This window comes from Symphalangus syndactylus, chromosome 12 (assembly GCF_028878055.3).
Source record: "Symphalangus syndactylus isolate Jambi chromosome 12, NHGRI_mSymSyn1-v2.1_pri, whole genome shotgun sequence".
Taxonomy (NCBI): Eukaryota; Metazoa; Chordata; class Mammalia; order Primates; family Hylobatidae; genus Symphalangus; species Symphalangus syndactylus.
In genome coordinates this window covers 145,893,096-145,909,080 of record NC_072441.2, presented here as the reverse complement: position 1 = coordinate 145,909,080, position 15,985 = coordinate 145,893,096, and the positions used below count along the sequence as shown (strand labels likewise).

Genomic DNA, 15,985 nt, shown 5'->3' with positions numbered 1-15,985 from the left:
GGCCCTTGGTGCTCAACTGGCTCCAAACACCAATGATACAGAAATATGACAGAAAAGGGGAAGCTGTGTTTCTGTTTTCTACGTTTCTCCACTTCCATCCACAGTGAATGACCACAGACACTACCAGGTGTGAGAGTCAACTTAGTCTTTGGACAGTTGTGGCCACTGCAGGGGCAGAGTGTGTTGGGGCCCTCAGGGCTTGGGCACCAGGACACTGCTCTGCTCCTAACAGCTGTGTGACCTCGGACAAGCCAGAGTCTTTCTGCATCTTGACTTGCTCATCTGTGAAATGGAGATAATAATTTGGTAGCTATCTACCACACACGGCACACACCCAGCCTCCATCTGACCTCGCTAAATCCACTTTTACCCTGCAATCATCTGTTCTCTCTAGAGCAGCCAGAGTGGACCTTTGCACATGGAAATCAGATGATTTCGCCTTCATGTTTATATCCCCTCAGTGGTCAGAAGACAATTCAAGCCCCTTCCTCCAGCCTGTCCTGCATGATCCGGCCCCAGCCTTCTCCCAGCCCCTTCCTGCCCCTCTGTGCACCTCACTTGCTGCACTCTGGCTGCTCAGGGCTCTCTCCTGCTTCTCAAGCAGAAGAACTTGTGCCAGGCCTCAGGGCTTTTGCTCATGCTGATCTGGCTTCCTAGGATGCCTCCCCTGGGCCCTGGGAATGGCTGCCTTCCTCTCATCCTTCAGGTGACAGCTCAGACGTCATCTCCTCTCTGAGAACGTCTTGACCACCACATTACGCCAGTTCTTACGCTATGTGCATATCTTCAGAATGCTTCACACTTTGGAATGACTTCTTGATCGGTGGGTGGGGGGTGGTTTGCTTATGTATTTGTCTATCTTCCCATTCTTATTATCATTATCATCATCATTTAGATGGAGTCTCACTTTGTCACCTAGGCTGGAGTGCCGTGGCACAATCTCAGCTCACTGCCACCTCTGCCTCCTGTGCTCAAGCAATCCTCCCACCTCAGCCTCCCGAGTAGCTGGGGCCACAGGCGCATGCCACCATGCCCAGCTAATTTTTTGAACTTTCGGTAGAGACAGGGTTACACGACGTTTCCCAGGCTGACCTCAAACCCCTGAGCTGAAGCAATCTACCTGCCTCAGCCTCCCAAACTGCTGGGATTACAGGCATGAGCCACCACGCCCGGCCTCTCTTCCCATTAGATTGCAAACTCCACAATAGCAGGAACTGCATCTGTTTGGTTCAACAATGTACACTCAGCACCTAGCACAGAACCTGGCACATCGTAAATGCTTAACGAATATTTGTTGAATGAATGAGAAAATCAAACAGTAAAGCATGCCATTGCATGGCGCAACACACTTCCACATGGCGTGGAATTTTATCTGCTGCAAGCTCCAGCGTGCTGTGACAGCACCACACTCTGACTGTCATGCAGCCCTCGATGCGGGGCTTTCTATGAAACAGTCCAGGAGCCCTGGAAAGCCCCAACACATCGCAACATGGCCCAACGGGCTACAGGGTTAGGCCTGGACTGGGTCTCAGATGCAGTCCCAGGGAGCACTGACCTGAGCTCTGGACATGTCCCACTGACCACAGAGGACCACAGGGAGCCCCAGCCTTGGCTGGGGTGCAGTTTGGGACCTAAGCATCTGAACTCCCAGGCCTCAAGTATCGGGTCCTCGGCTAGGGACCTGGGGTGAGCAGACAACAGGTCTTTGTCTTCTCAGAAGGCCCTGCTCAGCTTGCAGAGCAAAATGGCTGATTCTGAGCATTTAGCGCAGTTGTGAAGGTTGTGGGGTGTGGGGAGCTCTGGGACTCCATGGAGAGGAGAGGCCTCTTCTCTGCTGTATGTTCTTAGGCATGTCACTGTCCCTTTCTGGCTTCACCTCCCTCTGTAAAAGTAAGAGAGCACAAGAGGGCCTCCAGGGAGCATCTGGGTACAGGTTGGTACCAACGCCCAGAGAGGGGCTGCGCTGCAGGGGTCCGGAGTAAGAGAGGACAGAAACACCACAGGGACCCAGGCTACCTGCTTCTTGAAAAGCTGGAAGGGCTCGGAGGGGAAGTCTCGCTGGTGTCTCCTCCTCTGTTGCTGTCCCAGGCCCTTGGATAAGGCCCACTTTGCTCAAGAATAAGTCATTGAGTTGGCCAGGCGCGGTGGCTCACACCTGTAATCCCAGCACTTTGGGAGGCTGAGGCGGGCAGATCACAAGTTCAGGAGATTGAGACCATCCTGGCTAACATGGTGAAACCTCATCTCTACTAAAAAATACAAAAAATTAGCTGGGCGTGGTGGTGGGTGCCTGTAGTCCCAGCTACTCAGGAGGCTGAGGCAGGAAAATGGCTTGAACCCAGGAGGCAGAGCTTGCAATGAGCTGAGATTGCGCCACTGCACTCCAGCCTGGGTGATGGAGCGAGACTCTGTCAAAAAAAAAAAAAAAAAAAAGAATAAGTCAATGAGTCACTAGGAGTCACTAGGAGGCAAAGAGTCAAAGGGTCATGGAAAAGGAAAGTGGGGGTGTCCGGCACCCCGGCCCTGCCCTTTTCCTCCTCGGCCAAGGAACCCAGTGAGTCACAAAATTCCACTGGGGTGAGCTCTGTGCCAAGCTGAGTGATGGTGGGAGGCTCTGGCTCTGCTCCCATCCCCTGCTCTGAGTCCTGCCTCTTATGCACAGACAGACAGGCAGACAAGGACAGGCAGATGGCCACAACTCCCACACAGATACACAAACACCTCTTAGACAGGGAGGCATAGGCAGGACACACACACAGACATACAAGCCAACAAGTGCACAAATGCAGGCAAGCAACACACGCTGGCAGTGATCCAAAATGGACACAGAGGCAACATCCAGACAGATGCACACACACAGATGCACACACACAGATGCACACACACAGATGCACACACACAGATGCACAAGTATGTAGCGGACGGACAGGTAAATGGAGAGACAAGCAGATAATCAGTCAGACAAGGACAGGCAGATAGCCAAAATATGCAGACTCACGGATACACAGGCACATAGCAGATAGACAGGTAAACACACTTCGGAAGGCCAAGGCAGGCGGATCGCTTGAGCTCAGGAGTTGGAGACCAGCCTGGGCAACATGGTGAAACCCCGTCTCTACTACAAATACAGAAAAAATTTAGGCAGCCATGGCAGTGTGCACCTGTAGTCCCAGTTACTCAGGAAGCTGAGGTGGGAGGATTGCTTGAGCCCAGGTCAAGGCTGCAGTGACTCGAGATCGCGCCACTGTACTCCAGCCTGGGTGACAAAGTGAGACCTTGTCTCAAAAAACAAAACAACAAAACAAAACAAAAACCCAGATGATCAGATGTGGACTGACAGACTCAAGCAGAAGCAGAAACACCCCACAAACACTGCAACTCAGATATACACGTGCATACATGCACACAGAGATAACACACCCAGACTCACGAGGGTAGCCTATGGGGTGTGATTTTGGGCAAAAGATAGGCCAGATGTCCCTGAACCAGCCCCCAGCCCCAGAACCATGAAAAAGTAGGTACCATAAAAGTAGGAACCCTGGACGTGAACTCTTTTGAAAGAAAGCAGCCTTCATCTCTTACCCTGAGGATACGACATTTACTAATACCGAGGGGCCCATCTTGCAGTAAGATGAATGGAGGTTAGATAAGAAGAGAGACTTCCCAGCCAGGAGCACGTTGAGACCTGTAGTGGGTGACTAAGGGTGACTAGGGGTAAAGGAGTGGGCTGGTGGCAGGCAGGGAGCCTGTGTTCTGGCTGCACGACCTCAGGCAAGTGCATTCTTCTGAGCCTCAGTTTCCCACCTACGCTTTGTCCTCCTAGGTCCCTGCAGGGAGCAGATGGGCAGCTCCTGGGTGTGTTAGTGCCAGTGCTGGGGCCCCCGGATATTATCCCTCCACCCCCACCGCCAGGGCAGGACCCCCTTGGTGACTCACCAACCAGTGGTCCATGGCAGGGGTAATCCAGCCACAGGTGCCGGTGATCCTCGGCTCTCTCCCTTCCCCCAGGGGCTGGCCAGCTGAGGATGCCCCTGGGTTTGGCGGAGGTTTGCAGGGAGGTCAGTGGGAGGGCAAAGGGGGTCCCTGATGCCTCCCCAGGGGCCAGCATGTGAGGTTCAGGCCTGGGCCTGGGAGGTTTTGTCCAGGTGTAGTCACTTTTGTCCTCTTTGCTGGTAGAGACCTCTGGCCTGGGCCCAACCTGTTGAAGAGAGGGCGTTGCACAATAGGGAGGTAAAAGGTGACGGCAGACCTGGCGGGACAGAAGCCTCATTGTTTGGGTCCCAGGCCAGCCTGGGCAAAGAAAAGTTTATGCCTGGGGTAGGAAGGAGGGCCTCTGCAGGGGGTGCCAGCTGGTAGGCCCCTTGCCTTTGGACCCTTGGAGGGGGACAGGTGCCAAGCAGGACGCCCTTGGGTTTGCTACAGAGGGCAGGGGCCCGAGCAGGCAAGGGAGGGCAGACTCAACGAGGGGTCAAAGGGTGCAGAGGCCGCCCCCACACCCTGCCCACCTCCCAGGGATGAGCCGCCCAGGGCACCTAAGGATCATACTCCTGGAATTCCAATCATTCCTAGAAACTGGGGCGGCTAGGGGGGTGGCACCCAAGCCTAGGGGGCACAGTGGAGAGGGGTGTGCTTGGCTATTTTTATTACTGAGGGGTCAAGAGAGGCTTAGAGAATTTTGCCTCACATGCCCTCCCTATCATTTCCCAAACTTGTGTCCATAACCCAGAGCTCGGCTGCCTATATCTCCCCTTCTCCACCAGAGCCCCTCAGCTCCACAGAGATGCCCACTGGGAAGTCCTTCCCAGTGTGAGACCACAATCCTTCCTGCTTGGGGTTCCCCTAAGGGAACGGCTTCCACCGCCGGAGACCCAGCCAGGACAATCGCGTGCTTGTCATTTCTCCACCCTGCGAGCCCCTGAGTTGTGGGGTAGTTACTCCAGGTACAAGCCAGGCAGCCCTCCCTTCCGCCACTGCCGGGGCGGTGCAGAGGGCGGGCGGTACAAAAAGCGCCCCGCCCCGCGCTCCTCTCTTGACTTTGAGCGTCCGGGCGGTCGCAGAGCCAGGAGGCGGAGGCGCGGGGCAGCCTGGGCCCCAGCCCACACCCTCACCAGGTAGGGACGCTCCCCTGCTCAGAGGGTGGAAGGTGTAGACTGAGAAGAAACAGGAGGAGGGGGCAGGTAGAGGAACCAAGACAGATGGCAGACAGAGGGACAGTGGAAGGGGACAGAGGGACACAGGAACAGAAGAGAGGGGTACCCAAAAGACGGGGGGAGACAGGAAAGCACAAAGTCAAGGACCCAGGTCAGGGATGGAGGCTGCTGGCGGGCAGAGAGACCCAGGACAGGAGACAAGACCTTGGGTCCACAGGATGAGTGCTGGGTGGGAGCACCAGGAATGCCACCGCCCTCATTTCCTTGTCCTTGAAGGTCCCTGCCTAGGTCAGGGAGGGGCTCCGTTTCTGCCTAGTCCCCATCCCCCTATAGCCAGGGCCACACACTGGGGCTCCTCTGCCCGTGTCCTGCCTGGGGACTCAGGAATCAGGATTTCCCTCCCTGCTGGGCCCTCTTGAACTCACAGCTCCAGGAAACTGGGAGATCCATCCCTGGTGTTCCAGGGAGTCTCTACTGCCCACCATCTCTGCCCCCCAGGGCCCAGGAGCCACCATGTGGCGATGTCCACTGGGGCTACTGCTGTTGCTGTCGCTGCCTGGCCACGTGGCTCTGGGTGCCCAGCAGGGTCGTGGGCGCCGGGAGCTAGCACCGGGTCTGCACCTGCGGGGCATCCGGGACGCGGGAGGCCGGTACTGCCAGGAGCAGGACCTGTGCTGCCGCGGCCGTGCTGACGACTGTGCCCTGCCCTACCTGGGCGCCATCTGTTACTGTGACCTCTTCTGCAACCGCACGGTCTCCGACTGCTGCCCTGACTTCTGGGACTTCTGCCTCGGCGTGCCACCCCCTTTTCCCCCGATCCAAGGTGGGCACTAAGATGGCCAGGAGGGTGGGTCACTTTGTCCACCTCAGACTCAGCAAGGCTCAGGAGCAAAGCTGAGGGATGCACTGACATTTCCAGGGGAAGCTCTGTAGAATCTGGGACTCTTCCCTGCCCCTCTGGGAACTTTACTCTCCAGCAAGACTGAAGAAGCTCCTTGGTTAGAATTCTAATTTGGCCCAGGGAAAGGGCAGCCTCCCACATTTTCTCCCAATCCTGTCTCTTTTCCAGACACGGAAGGTGCTGGCCGCACCTGCTGACTCACTCTTGGGCTGATAAGGCACATATGGGTTGCTGAGGGTCATCTTAGCCATTTTTCTGCCTTTGATGAGGATTCTAGGATCCTGTGCCCTGAGATGGCTGCTCATACCTGGGAGATGGGTCAAATCTGTTCCTGCTTTCAGCCTCACCATCATCCTTTTCCATGCACTTGCCCCTGTCCAATAGGAGAATCACTTGCGTTCCTTCCCACAGTTCCATGGGGCTTGGGCCAGCAGACTGCATAACTGAGCTGTCATCTCAGAGTGCTGTGTTATCTTAGGACGGTCGCTTACCTTCTCTGGGCCTTGGCTTCCCCGTGCTCCTCCCACTCCCCATCTCCAAGCCCTAACTTATTTAAATGGAAAAGGATCCCAGGAATGTTGTGGCTGGCATCCAAGTAAAGTAAGAGGAATCCAGGCTGGAATCATTGAAGAACTTCCCGAACAGCAGTTGGTGTGTGACCCTGCAGGATTTGTCTTCAGTTATAGTTTAATTTCAGTGAGAGCTGGTGTGTGTGTATGTGTGTGCGTGTGTGATATCTTCAGTTATAGTTTGGCTTCAATTTCAGTGAGAGCTGGTGTGTGTGTGTGTGTGATGTCTTCAGTTATAGTTTAATTTCAGTGAGAGCTTGTGTGTGTGTGTGTGTGTGTGTGAGATGTCTTCAGTTATAGTTTAATTTCAGTGAGAGCTTGTGTGTGTGTGTGTGTGTGTGTGTGAGATGTCTTCAGTTATAGTTTAATTTCAGTGAGAACTGGTGTGTGTGTGTGTGTGTGTGTGAGAGAGAGAGAGAGAGAATCTTGGAAAGGTTCAAGCTACCTGATCTCTGAGGACCTGGCCAATCAGTCCATCCTCTCTGGTTCTGGTTCCACCTCTCTTCTCTTCTTCTCTGTCCTTCCAACAGGATGTATGCACGGAGGTCGTATCTATCCAGTCTTGGGAACCTACTGGGACAACTGTAACCGTTGGTGAGTGTTTGGAGCTTAGAGGGGTCTTGCTTTGTGAGCGTGTGGCTGACAGACTTGGTTCAAATCTTATCCCTGACCCCTTTTGCAAGGGAGAAGTCTTTTCCCTTCTCTGAACCTCAGCTTCCTCATCTGCAACAGAGGAATTTTAACACTGACCAAGTCAACTTATCTAACACCATTCCAACAACATTCCTCAAGCATGGCCAGCCATGGGTGCCTGGCCCAGGGGTCACCCTTGAACTGAGAGTCCTTCCCCACCCCTCCTGGCTTAGGCTGGGCTACTCCTCCCAGCTATTCCTGCTGTCACCGCAGAGTCAGAGGGAGAAGGGGGCGCCAGGAAGGAAAGCTCTGACTGCAGCATCCGCTGCCCCGAGCGGATGAGGGTCAGGGATGGCTGAGCGGGCGGCCAGCCAGCCTCTAGCAGGGCCTTCCCTGAAATGTGGCCCCTTTTTCCTTCCCCACCCCTCCCCACCATTCCCAGTAGGAGGAGGAAGGGGTCATGGGTACCCCCTGTTCAGTCTGAGATGGGAAGTGGAGAAGGGCTGGGTAGGAAACCCTGAACGCCTTAATAGAAATAATGGGAGCCCGCGACTTGGAGGAGGAGGCCCTGCACCCACTCCACCCCCACTCCCTCTTGCCTGGGACTAAGAGGCCCCAGAGAGAAGGAAACTTTTTGGAATGCATTGCGCATAAGCTATTTCCATTGCCTCACTAGGGTGAGGGGTGCCCGGGTCACAGCGAGGGAGGGAATGTTTCAGCACGTGTCTGGGTGTGCAGCATGACTGTGTGTGTACTGTGTGTGTGTGTGTGTTCAAAAGGATAAAACACGCCTGCCCGAGTCTGCAGGTTCTGATAGGATGGCTCTGGACGTTGAGGGGTTAATGTTCTCTCTCTCACTGCTGTCCCTGGTCCCTTAGGCCCCCTCTGGAATGCTGAGACCTGCTCCCACCGGCCCTGCCTGGACCTGTGTGGGCAGCCCTGGGGGCAAAGGAGGAGATGGCAGGAAAGGACGGACCAGTCTACTGCCCTCTCCTCACGAAGGCTCTGGGGGCGAGGGTGGGGGAGTGTCCAGGGTGTTGGAGCCCTCAACGGATGCTTCCGGAGTCTAGTCGGGTGCTGCTGCCTAGGTGTGCAGAGGGGGAACAGCCTGGTGTGCAGAGAGGGAAAGGAAGGATGAGGAAAGCCTTCCCGGCCCCGCAGACTCCTCTGGCCCTCCCCAGAAGTGCCCCGCCTCTCCTGGGGCTGGAAAGCCCAGCCCTACTGGATCTTGGCTCCCCTTGAGGATCCTTAAAAGGCAACATTGGAGGTGGGAGCCTCGGGCAGCTTGGAAGGAGGCAGTTCAGCATCTTGTAATAACAGAGTTATGAGCTTGTCAAAGCATTATAGAATTCATAGAATGCAGCCCTTCAGTCGGCACCTATTATTAAGACCTACTGCGTGCCAGGCACTACGCCGAGCTCAGGAGATGGAGCGGGAATGCGACAGACACAGGGCTTGTCCCAATTCTAGTGTAAGGTGAAGGGCATGGAAAGACAACAAATGAGTATACCCTGACAAGCTGCCCAGTGTTCTAGGGAAAAGAGAGGGTAACGGGGGTCCCAGTTTAGAGTAGGGAGTGGGTGGGAAAGCCACTCTGAGGAAGGGACATTGATGCTGAGACCAGGGAGAAGCATAGAAGAGGCCTGGCCTAGGCAGAGGGAGTGGCTCATGGGAAGGCCAGGAGGTGACTGAGCTCATTTTAGCTGGAGCTGGGGTAGGGGAGAGACATCCCAAGGAGGTGCAGGCCACGTTCCGTGGGTCACATCGGCTGTGCCGAGGATTCCGCATTTTGTTTGGAGTCACAGGAAGCCACGTAGAGAGCACGCGGTCTGATTTACGTTCTTCAAAGACCTCTGTGGCTTTGGGGTGGGTAGGGAGGGGATGGCCGGGAATTCTAAAGGGGTAGCGGACTTGGTGAATAAGGCAGTGCCGTGGTCCAGGTGAGAGGTGATGAGGGACAGGAGTAGGGTGGCCACAGTGGAGGGGCAAGAGGTGGGTGGATTCCTCATGTGCCATCTCCAAGCCCTGCTGATGGGGGACATGTGGGCGGACACCACCGACCACACGGGGCTCTGATGTGAACAACTGGGTGCCATTTTCAGAGTTGAAGATGTTAGGGAACAGCAGGCTTGTGGGAGGCAGACAGGCTATTTCGAGTTTGAGATATAGCTTTTGCACATCCAGAGGTGTCAGAAGGTCAGTGGGATATGAGTCTGAAGCTCTAGAGAAGTGGGGTCTGGGGTTCCTGTAACAGAATAGTGATAGTAGATGTTAATTCTGAGCACTTAACCATGGGCCAGGCCCAGTGCTAAATGCTTTACAAGCCTATCATTAAATCCCTGGAAAGTGGTACCACCGTATTATCCTCATTTTATAGACAAGGGCATTGAGAGAGACAGAGCTTGAATGATTCTCCTAAGATCACACAGCTAGTGGGCTGAAACCCAGAATTTGAATTCCAGAACCCATGCTCTTAGTCAATTCAGCATATGGCCTCAGTCACTGACTCAGTTAACAAAGAATATTTATTCACTGTGCTAGGTTTTGTTTTCCTGGGTGCTGAAAATACCAAACAATACCCGCCCTCAAGGAATTTACAGCCTATGAGGAAACAGGTATAAGCAATATAAACAGGCCAGGCCTGTGGCTCGCACCTGTAAATCTCAGCACTTTGGAAGGCCAAGGCGGGTGGATCACTTGAGGCCAGGAATTTGAGACCAGCCTGGGCAACATGGCAAAACCCCATCTCTACAAAAATTGCAAAATTTAGCTGGGTGTGGTGGTGCACACCTGTAGTCCCAGCTATTTAGGAGGCTGAGGTGGGAGGGCCACTTGAGCCTGGGAGGCAGAGACTGCAGTGAGCCAAGATCACACCACTGCATTCCAGCCTGGGCAACAGAGCAAGACCTTGTCTCAAAAAAAAAAAAAAAAAAAAAAAAAAGCAGGGAGGGTGGGGAGCAGGCAGATGGGTGTGAACCATCAGGGGCCAGCCTAGTTGGAGCCTTAGAACCAGAACAAGAAGGAGGAGGGGATCAGGGGACAGGAGGACAGATCGTGCAGGGCCTTGTCATCACCAAACTTTGGCTCTTATTCTGTGATGTGAAGCCAGTGGAGGGTTTTGGGCAGAAGAACGACGTGATATGACTTAGGTTTAGCAGGGTCACTCTGGCAGCTGTGTTAAAAATACCCTGGGAAGCGGGGCAAGGGGCAGATGCATGGAGCACCCACAGTGAGGAGGCCACAGCAGGAATCCAGGTGAGAGGTGATCGGACTTGCGGGGGCTGCAGAAGAGAATGAGAGTGGTTCGGATTCTGGATGCGTTTTTAAGGTAGACCCACAGGATATGCGGATGAACTGGATCAGCATGGGAGAGGAAGTCAGCGGGGATTGCCAGGTTTGGGGCCCAAACTCCAGGAAGGATAGAGTTGCCGTTTTCTGAGAACTGTAGGGGGAATAAGTGTGGGAGATCAGGAATTCGGTTCAGGGAGTGTTTTGGTTCAGGGTAGTGATGTTGAGTAGCCATGAGATCCTTGACTCTGGCGTTCAGGCAGAGATCTGGGCCACAGATACAAACTTGAGAATCATGAACTAGACGTTGACATTTAAAGCCACCAGGCTGGAAGGGATCACCTAGGGATTCTCCCATAGTCACTTGTACAGACTCCCTGGCTCATGTTAACCTCCGAGGCCACATTCCTTCAGAGTATCCCCAGTCCCCCACTTACCCTTTCCTTCCCTCCTTTTCTTGCCAGCACCTGCCAGGAGAACAGGCAGTGGCAGTGTGACCAAGAGCCATGCCTAGTGGATCCAGACATGATCAAAGCCATCAACCAGGGCAACTACGGGTGAGAGGCCCTAGGAGCACCCTCAGCGGGCACACATGCACACTCACGCATGTCTACACACGTGCGGTGCTGTGGGGCACGCCCAGCAGGCCACTCCTACACCCAGCTCTGATTGTGTGTGCACTCAGCCGCTGTGCGTCTCTCCCACCCACATGCACCTACCCCAAGGACCCTGAGCCATGGCAGATCTGTGACTTCCTTCCATCCCCTCTCCTTCAGCTGGCAGGCTGGGAACCACAGCGCCTTCTGGGGCATGACCCTGGATGAGGGCATTCGCTACCGCCTGGGCACCATGCGCCCATCTTCCTCGGTCATGAACATGCATGAAATTTATGTAAGTCCATCCTTTCCCACAATCCTGCCATCTCCCCATGGCTCAGAACCTCAGGGATGCTGGCCCTGTGCCCTGCTCCTCCAAAGGCCTGGACCATCCCCTACTACAAGGCTGTGTGTCCCTGGACAAGTTACTCCCCTTCTCTGGGCCTCTGTTCCCTGCTTCCACAGGATGTGCTGTGCTGGAAGAACTGATGCTCAGATTGAATTTTGTGGTCCTGGCATCAGCTCCCCCCGATCTCTCCAGCCTGGGAAAAATGCTGTTGGTTTCAGTACAGCTGGGTTAGGGCCCAAGGGGACAGGGGGTCACCTTGGTATTTTGGGAAGGGAAGGACACACACTCCTCCAGCTCTGGCCAGAGGGCAGCAGTTCTCGGAAATAAATGCCGATTCAGCGGAATCCCAAGGGAGGAGAGGGCTTCTCCCTTCCCACCAGTGGGACCCTCTGGGAGAGGAATGAGAACCAGGCCCAAAGTGAAAGTGTGAGGAAGGGGAGCTTCAGCAGGCCTGGACTAGGACATGTGCTGGCGCATTTGTCCATCAGTGGCGGGCAGCGGGGAGGCAGGGGCTGGCAGGAGTGGCCCTCCCTGCGGAGACTTCGGCCTTGGGTGACCAGACCCTGGCCCTGCCCTTATTCCCCTGGGCCTCTGGCTATTTTCTGTCTCCTGCTGTTTGTGTTGGCAGCCTGCCTGGTCACGGGACCCTACTGCCTCTTCCCTCCCCTGCCCTTTGGGGCCTGAAGCTAAGGCCGATCAGAAGGTGCAGAGGAAAGAGGCAGGGGTTGAGAATGGAAAGCTGAGGGACCTGGCCTGGCCACTTCCCTGTGCCTGGCCTCAGCTGCCTCATCTGGGAAGCAGGACTAGTCAGCCCCACCTGATACCTGGGAGGCATTAAATGGTACTTGGTTCTTCAACACCAGTCAAAGTTGGAGGCAGCTGGAATCCTGCAGCAGCAGGAAGGCTCACGACTAAACTGCAGAAGGCCCTGGACTTGGTGGCCCTCCAGTGCCAATGGGCAACTGAGGAGCAGGCTAGGGCAGAGCAGGAGGCAGACGGGGCAACCTTTATCTTGCAGACAGTGCTGAACCCAGGGGAGGTGCTTCCCACGGCCTTCGAGGCCTCTGAGAAGTGGCCCAACCTGATTCATGAGCCTCTTGACCAGGGCAACTGTGCAGGCTCCTGGGCCTTCTCCACAGCAGGTAAGCCAAGGGCAAGGGCTGGCGTCTGGGACAGGAGGGCCAAGTCCTGAGCCTCCTGACAGCCCCTCTGTCTCACCCCACCAGCTGTGGCATCCGATCGTGTCTCAATCCATTCTCTGGGACACATGACGCCTGTACTGTCACCCCAGAACCTGCTGTCTTGTGACACCCACCAGCAGCAGGGCTGCCGCGGTGGGCGTCTCGATGGTGCCTGGTGGTTCCTGCGTCGCCGAGGGTATGCAGCAACAGGGGATGTGGGCAGAGAAGAGGGCAAGGAGCTCCATGGGCATGGCCTGGGCCATGATGCACTGAGTCTTTCTGCCTTTGCTCCTTCTTGCTGCCTTTGCAGGGTGGTGTCTGACCACTGCTACCCCTTCTCGGGCCGCGAACGAGACGAGGCTGGCCCTGCGCCCCCCTGTATGATGCACAGCCGAGCCATGGGTCGGGGCAAGCGCCAGGCCACTGCCCACTGCCCCAACAGCCATGTTAATAACAATGACATCTACCAGGTCACTCCTGTCTATCGCCTCGGCTCCAACGTAAGTCAGCACTTGGGCGAGGGCACCGAGGCGGGAGGGTCATGAAAGCCTGGCGTCTCACCGCTGACGGTTGCTCTCTGTCCATCCCCTGCCCTCCAGGACAAGGAGGTCATGAAGGAGCTGATGGAGAATGGCCCTGTCCAAGGTAAACCCCCTCATCCAGCACCCTGGTTCCAGAAGCTTGTGCCTGCTTGAGACCGGGCACAGTGGCACAAGTGGTCTGCACAGCATTCAGCAACATGTCCAGTGGGGCTGGGAGCAGGGGTCCTCCCCTCCCACAGGCAGCGCCTGGAGGGAGCACTTAGAGCTTTGGTATGGAGGGACCCTGGTGCCTGGGCACACCTCAACAGACTCAGGCACCAGTGCCTGTGCCAACGGGCTGAGTGGACCCTACCTTGACATCGGCCCACAGCCCTCATGGAGGTGCACGAGGACTTCTTCCTATACAAGGGAGGCATCTACAGCCACACGCCAGTGAGCCTTGGGAGGCCAGAGAGATACCGCCGGCATGGAACCCACTCGGTCAAGATCACAGGGTGAGGGGCGTGTGGGCAAAGGGGGTTGGGGACAGCAGGGTTCGTGCTAGGGGCTCTGGAGCCTGCCTTGGGTTCTTACAGCCTCTCTAAAGAGCCAGGACTGCTCTCATCATTTCAACAGGGAGAAAACTGAGACTCAGAAAGAGAAAGGACTTGCCCTGGGTGGAATTGAAGGTTGGGAGCCTCTGAAGGCTTTTTGAGGAACTGTTCTTCCTTCCTGACATTGGGATAAAATAACCCCAATGAAATACGAAGACAGCCTCAAGAGTTTCTCAACCTCTCCCCACCTCAGCACCTGTCCCAGCTCTGCCTGACCCACCGAGTGACCTGGGAGGTCGCTCCCCTGGCCTCAGTTTCCCTTTCCGATTTAGGGAATATAGATGTTAGGATCACTGTCTTCAATGAACTCAGTGAAATGTGCTTTACGGTCGGAATTGGGGGTCTCTAAGATACCCACATTCTCAGAGTGTCTTCCTTCTGGCCCTTGGAACCTACCCCTCCCTGGATCCCCAAGTGAGGGAGGACAGGTGGATGTGTGGTCCCACAGAACCGGCCCCCAGGAGGCGGGTCTCTGGAGGACCCAGGTTCCCTCCTCTTCTGCTCACCTCGCCTCCACTTGTCCCCTTGGTGCCCCACCCTCTCCCATGCTGGACCTGGGTGCACCGACTTACAGATGTGAGAGTGAGGGAGATGCAGAGAGGTACAGAGATCTGCCTGAGCCCTAAGGGTGTACCCAACCCTCCAAAGGCAACTGGGGGCTGGATGGGGCAGGTTTCCCGGATTGGAGCTCCTGAGAGCAGGTAGACCCAGCGCCCTTCCCCCTCCCCTGCTCTGCCCACAGATGGGGAGAGGAGACGCTGCCAGATGGAAGGACGCTCAAATACTGGGTGAGGCCGCTGACCCTTTCCCCGCCCCCTCTTCCCCTCGCCCCACTCTCATTCCCCTTCTCACCACCCCTCCTTATTCCCAGACTGCGGCCAACTCCTGGGGCCCAGCCTGGGGCGAGAGGGGCCACTTCCGCATCGTGCGCGGCGTCAATGAGTGTGACATCGAGAGTTTCGTGCTGGGCGTCTGGGGCCGCGTGGGCATGGAGGACATGGGTCATCACTGAGGCTGCGGGCACCACGCGGGGTCCGGCCTGGGATCCAGGCTGAGGGCCGGCGGAAGAGGCCCCCATGGGGCGGTGACCCCAGCCTCGCCCGACAGAGCCCGGGGCGCAGGCAGGCGCCAGGGCGCTAATCCCGGCGCGGGTTCCGCTGACGCAGCGCCCCGCCTGGGAGCCGCGGGCAGGCGAGGCTGGCGGAGCCCCCAGACCTCCCAGTGGGGACGGGGTAGGGCCTGGCCTGGGAAGAGCACAGCTGCAGATCCCAGGCCCCTGGCGCCCCCACTCAAGACTACCAAAGCCAGGACACCTCAAGTCTCCAGCCCCACTACCCCACCCCACTCCTGTATTCTTTTTTTTTTTTTAGACAGGGTCTTGCTCCGTAGCCCAGGCTGGAGTGCAGTGGCCCATCAGGGCTCACTGTAACCTCCGACTCCTGGGCTCAAGTGACCCTCCCGCCTCAGCTTCCCGAGTAGCTGGGACTACAGATGCACCACCACACCTGGCTAATTTTTGTATTTTTTGTAAAGAGCAGGGGTGTCTCACTATGTTGCCCAGGCTGGTCTCGAACTCCTGGGCTCAAGCGGTCCACCTGCCTCCGCCTCCCAAAGTGCTGGGATTGCAGGCATGAGCCACTGCACCCAGCCCTGTATTCTTATTCTTCAGATATTTATTTTTCTTTTCACTGTTTTAAAATAAAACCAAAGTATTGATAACTACAGTGTCTTGGAACCTCTGCGAGTGGAAAGCCAAAGCCAAAGCTGGGGTGGCAGTGGTTAGACAGCAGGAAGGACTGCCTGAGGTGTTGCTGGTTGGCAGGGATGGGGGGACTGGAAATCCTAACTTCCATTCAGCCCTAATTGCCAATGCCCTGGGCACTGACCCACTGGGGGAGGGGCGTGGATGGCATGGCCTTTGGCCCTAGAGAGAAACCTGAACCGTGGGAACCACCTTTCAGACGCTGAGTCAGCTGCCGCCTGAAGGGGGAGCCCTGCACTCCTATCAGCTGAACCGGTGCCAGCGCCCAGCAGGCAAGGGGGGCACAGCCCTCAGAAGCTGGAGCCTCTGTCTCTGTAGATCAGTCTCTCCAAGCCACCCAGGCAAGGAGGGCCTCTCCTCCGCCTGCTCTTGGGCCAAGCTGAGCCTGCTTCCCATCCCACCTCCCCAGGTTCCCAGTGCC

At 56.1% G+C, this 15,985-nt stretch overlaps 1 protein-coding gene across 5 annotated transcripts in view; it reads left to right on the top strand.

The window, feature by feature from the left end:
- TINAGL1 (tubulointerstitial nephritis antigen like 1) overlaps positions 1-15,524 on the top strand; it is a 48,239-nt gene extending 32,715 nt beyond the window's left edge. The window contains exons 1-12 of one of the 5 annotated variants that reach the window (XM_055255492.2): positions 5,032-5,111; positions 5,649-5,973; positions 7,151-7,214; positions 11,006-11,098; positions 11,318-11,432; positions 12,505-12,628; positions 12,713-12,863; positions 12,978-13,167; positions 13,267-13,312; positions 13,580-13,703; positions 14,545-14,590; positions 14,674-15,524. In XM_055255492.2, the coding sequence (XP_055111467.1) occupies positions 5,664-5,973; positions 7,151-7,214; positions 11,006-11,098; positions 11,318-11,432; positions 12,505-12,628; positions 12,713-12,863; positions 12,978-13,167; positions 13,267-13,312; positions 13,580-13,703; positions 14,545-14,590; positions 14,674-14,814 (1,404 nt within the window). In that variant the 5' untranslated portion in view covers positions 5,032-5,111; positions 5,649-5,663 and the 3' untranslated portion in view covers positions 14,815-15,524. Of the gene's footprint in view, positions 1-5,031; positions 5,112-5,648; positions 5,974-7,150; positions 7,215-11,005; positions 11,099-11,317; positions 11,433-12,504; positions 12,629-12,712; positions 12,864-12,977; positions 13,168-13,266; positions 13,313-13,579; positions 13,704-14,376; positions 14,591-14,673 lie in introns of those variants that run through there. The other 4 variants (XR_010117735.1, XM_055255493.2, XM_055255494.2 and 1 more) reach the window with 4 other exon arrangements.
- Positions 15,525-15,985: the final 461 nt, after the last annotated feature.